Source organism: Propithecus coquereli, unplaced genomic scaffold, assembly GCF_000956105.1.
Source record: "Propithecus coquereli isolate 6110/MARCELLA unplaced genomic scaffold, Pcoq_1.0 Scaffold425, whole genome shotgun sequence".
NCBI classification, from domain to species: Eukaryota; Metazoa; Chordata; class Mammalia; order Primates; family Indriidae; genus Propithecus; species Propithecus coquereli.
The window spans coordinates 185,523-190,356 of NW_012150008.1; the positions used below are offsets into that span (position 1 = coordinate 185,523).

Sequence of the window (4,834 nt, forward strand, 5' to 3'; positions counted from 1 at the left end):
TCGAATGTTTATAGCAGCACAATTCACAAAGATGTGGATTCAACCAAAGTGCCATCAAATACATGAATGGATTAGTAAAATGTGGTCTATGTATATCATGGAGCACTACTCTGCCATAAAAAACACCTTTTTTATCTAGTATCTTTTGTAACAACCTGGATGGAATGGTAGGCCATTCTTCTAGTGAAGTATTGCAGAAATAGAAAAACAAACACCACATGTACTCAATACTAAATTGGAACTAATCAATTAACACTTAAGTGCACATACGGAAGTAAAATTCAAGGGAAATCAAGTAGGTGGGAGGAGGGAGGAGAGGATGGGTAAGTTTATACCTAACAGGTACAATACACACCAACTAAAGGGCACACTTACAATTTCTACTCAAACTGTAAAAAAGCAAATTATGTAACCAAAATGTATGTACTCCCATAAAATTCTGAAATTAAAAAAAATTCTATTTATCACAGCTCCCAAAAAAAGTATAAAAGACTGAGGAAATGAAAAAGATTTTGAATATATAGAAGACCACCACTCTGGATACAGTAAAATATTCCTAAGAGAAATTTTAAGACTGTAATAATGGATTAGAAGACACAATGATGTCGAGATGTCATTTCTCTTCCAATCGATGAACAGATTCAACATAATCCCAACCAAAAGCCAAGAGCAGAAATTCTCAACTTCATTCTAAAATCTACATGAAATGCAAATGATCTAAAACAGTAACAGCAATTTTATAAATTGTATTATCTGATATCAAAATTTAATATAAAGCTACAGTAAGCAAGACAATATGGTGCTGCTGAAAGGACAGACATATAGATCAACGTAACAGAACAGAGTCTAGAACTAGACCCATGCATATGTGGTCAAGTGATTTTCAGCAAAGGTACCACGGCAATACAATTGGGAGGGCAAAGTCTTTCCTAACAAAGTGTATAAGAGCAACTGTATATCCACATGGGAAAAAAATGAACCTCACCCTTTACCTCACACAAAAAACAAAACAGCTCAAAATGGATCACAGACCTATATGTAAAAGCTAAAACTATAAAACTGGAAGAAAATCTTTGTGACCTAGAAGTATCAAGAATTTCTTAAAATATGACACAAGAAGTACCAACCAAATTAATAAATTAAACTTTACAAAAATTGAAAACTTTGGCTGTACAAAAGACAGCAGTAAACTGGGCACTGTCACACAAGCCTGTGATCCCAGATAACTGGGAGGTTAAGGCAGGAGTATTGCTTGAGCCCAGGAGTTTAAATCTAGCCTGGGCAACATAGCAGACGCCATCTCTTTAAAAAAAAAAAAACAAAAAAAAACAGCAGTAGAAAAAGACAAGACACAAGTGGCATATAAACATCCCAATCCATATAAATGACAATTTGTTTTAAGACTATATACAAGCTGGATACAGTGGCATGTACCTGTAGTCCCAGCTACTCTGAAGGCAGAGTACCACAGGCTGAGGCAGGAGGATCACTTGAGTGCAGGCGTTCCAGGCTGCAGTGAGCTATCATCACACCTGTGAATAGCCACTGCACTCCAGCCTGGTCAACACAGCAAGACTCCATCTCTTAACAACCGAAACAAGACTATATATAGAACTCTTACAACTCTATAATAAGACAACCCAATAAAATATGGGCTAAAGATCTGGAAAAAACACTTTATGAAAAGTATACGCATGGCTAATAAGCCTGTGAAAAGATACTCAACATCACCAGTCACCCTAGAAATGCGTATTAAAACCACAATACAGGCCAGGCATGGTGGCTTATGCCTGTAATTCCAGCACTTTGGGAAGCCACGGTGAGAGAACTGCTTGAGGCCAGGAGTTCAAGACCAGCCTGGGCAACATAACAAGACCCCATCTCTACAAAAAAAAGAAAGACAAGAACAAAAAACCACAATATAACCATTAGAATGACTAAAATAAAAATTCTAATGACAATACCAAGATTTGGTGAGGATGTGGAGCAACTGGAATTCTCATATACTGCTAGAGGAGACGGTATAATCCCTTTGGAAAACCGTCTGGCAGTTTCTTACAAAGTTAAATATATACCTACCATATGACTCAGTTTTTCCACTCAGGTATTCACCCAACAGAAACAAAAACATATGTCCACACAAAGTCCTATATGTGACATCTTCATAGCAGTTTTATTTATAATAGCCAAAAGCTGGAAACACCCCAAATGTTCATCAGCAGGTGAATGGATACTACTCAATGGACTAGTACTCAGCAATAAAAGGAATAATCTAATTACACATGCAGCAATATGGATGAATTTCAAAATAATAACAGAATACAGAATAATAATAACAGAATACAAACTGTATGATTCCATTTAGTGTAGATGAACACTAATCTAAAATGACAAAGATCAGATTAGAGTTTGTTTGGAACTGAGGATGGTGAGAAGGATGGACTGCAAAGAGATAAAGCAATCTTTTCAGGTGTTAGAAATCCTATGTATCTTCATTGTGGTGATGGTTTCATGGGTATATGCAATTATCAGAACTCATCAAACATATATAATTTATATGGATGCAGTTTACTGTATGTAAATAATTTCTTAATAATAATACTGTCTGATCAAATACAATAAAACAATCTGACCAAAATACAATAAAACCAGAAGATCTCTTTTACAAAACTTCTGAAAAGATAACTTTAAAAATGTGGATTATCTCAGAAACAGCAATATAACCAAAACACTAAATATCAGGATCTATAGGGGATAGTTAAAGATAAACTCAGAGGAAAATTCATAGCACTTAATAATTTCATTACTGAATAAAAGAGAATGAACAGATTAAGCTCTCATTTCAACAATATGGAAAACAAAATAAACAAGAAAATTACAATGAAAGAATTAGTAAGGTGAAAAACAAAAAACAGAGAATTGGAAAAGAATGTAACACTATACATAAATCCATAAGCTAGGTCTTTAAAAATAAATAAAACTAATTTATGAGTAGCAACCTAATAAATAAATTCTTTTAAAAAAGAACAGCTATACAAAATAAAAAAATAGGAAACCATTATAGACACAAAAGAAATAAAAAGAATTATAGGAGATTACTTTGCTCAAATTCATGGAAATAAATCTTGGTAACCTAAATGTAAAGGATAATTATCTAGAAAAATTAAAATGTATAAAATGTAACCAAAGACAGAAAATGTATGATAATGAGAAAGTTGTCAAAGATCTACTTCCCCACAAAGGCCTCAGCATCAGCCTTTATCTCTCAAACTCTTAAGACCAGTGATCTCATTCACACTGACATCTCTAAATCAGACTTTCTGTCTGAGCCTCCAGTTCATTATCCAATTGCATGCTGCATTTCTTTGCTTGGAAATCTTCCCATCTCACAAAAATAAATCCCTATGTCCCCAGCCAAATTCATTATCTTTCCTCCTACCAACCTCCTCTTTCTTCAGATTGTTTCTATTAAATGCTACCACAACTTTCAATTACCCAGACTTGAGAATAAAACTGGAAATGCTTTCCTTTTTGATGGTTTATAAACCTCAGAATAATCCTAAAAATTTAGCAGAATACACTTCTCAAAATAGAAACTCAGTGTGTCTTGGCAAAAGAATATGTGAATAAATAAATGCACAGATCCTTCAATCTAAAAGGAAATTAGTAACTAGAAAAAAGTCTGGATTTTTTTTTCAACAGAATGAAGCAAATTGTACAGAACTAAGATGCAAGGACAAGGAGAAGCTATGACATTTGGACCTCGAGAATATACACAAAGAGAATAAACCAAGGAGCTCATGCTAAAGATGCCTCAGTGTTTCTTCCCAGGCCTTGAGCTTTTAAGAAAAGCTACCCAGGAAACATCAATTATGAGCTAAAACCTTTCAGAATAGCTGAGCTTTTCCTGGCAATGGCTTCTAACTTCCTGGTTCTCTCTCACTCACCAGGGCTTGTGCCTTTTGTTCCCTCCTTCTTCACCATCCAGGGTTCTTGTCCTTGCTCCAATAAAGAGATCACATCTGGCTTAGAAACAGAAACTCCTGCTTGCAAAAAATAAAACAGGAATTAGCCAGGTCTATAAATCAGATCAAGTTCATTGGTCATCAGGAAGATGGTGACATTACAGGAGGGAGTTAAGGAAAAGGTGAATGGGGAAGATGAAGTTGCAGGAATAGTGTAATGAAGCTGCCAATTCTACAAAATTCAACATATTTTGGGAAATACGTGAAAGAGAAATTTAGTAAAGCACATCAGATGCTTCCCAAACATTACACTAGAATGCAGTCCTGTGTGCAGATTCTGAATTATGGGGAGAACTTACCCAGTGAAACCAGGCTCCGATAGTTCTCCAACATCACCTTCCTGTACAAATTCCTCTGAGCAGGGTTGAGCCATTCCCACTCCTCTTGAGAGAAATTTACGGCCACATCCCCAAATGTCACCAAATTCTGAAATGACATAAACACATTCTTGCTCTATTAGTGTTCATGCCTTCACATGAGCCTAGGTTAAAGAGTTAAATTGTCTATACTTTTAAAGAGAAATACACTGCATACAGCAAAATTTTCTGGCAGTATCTTAGATTCTGAGTAATGAATGTCTAGTAATCGCTAAACAAGTTCTCTTGGTTTAGTTTTGTTATTCTGTCATGGAAAGTATACAATTTCAGAGATAATTCTACTGATATAGAAAAGATTTACAACACACACACAAAATTGGACAACAACAGAACACTTTAAACAATCAACTATAAAATATGTTATTCATAATAAATGCCAGAGCATTTCTCAATTTGGGGAAACCAGAATATACTGGGGCTTCGAGGAGCAGA

The 4,834-nt window shown here is 35.1% G+C and overlaps 1 protein-coding gene across 2 annotated transcripts in view; it reads right to left on the minus strand.

Annotated features, from left to right (window-relative positions):
* ZNF583 (zinc finger protein 583) overlaps window positions 1-4,834 on the minus strand; it is a 35,371-nt gene that overhangs the window by 21,278 nt on the left and 9,259 nt on the right. Inside the window, exons 2-3 of one of the 2 annotated variants that reach the window (XM_012653620.1) lie at window positions 4,325-4,451; window positions 3,948-4,043 (exon numbers count right to left, since the gene is read on the minus strand). In XM_012653620.1, coding sequence (XP_012509074.1) covers window positions 3,948-4,043; window positions 4,325-4,451 — 223 coding nt within the window. Of the gene's footprint in view, window positions 1-3,947; window positions 4,044-4,324; window positions 4,464-4,834 lie in introns of those variants that run through there. The other variant, XM_012653619.1, reaches the window with a different exon arrangement.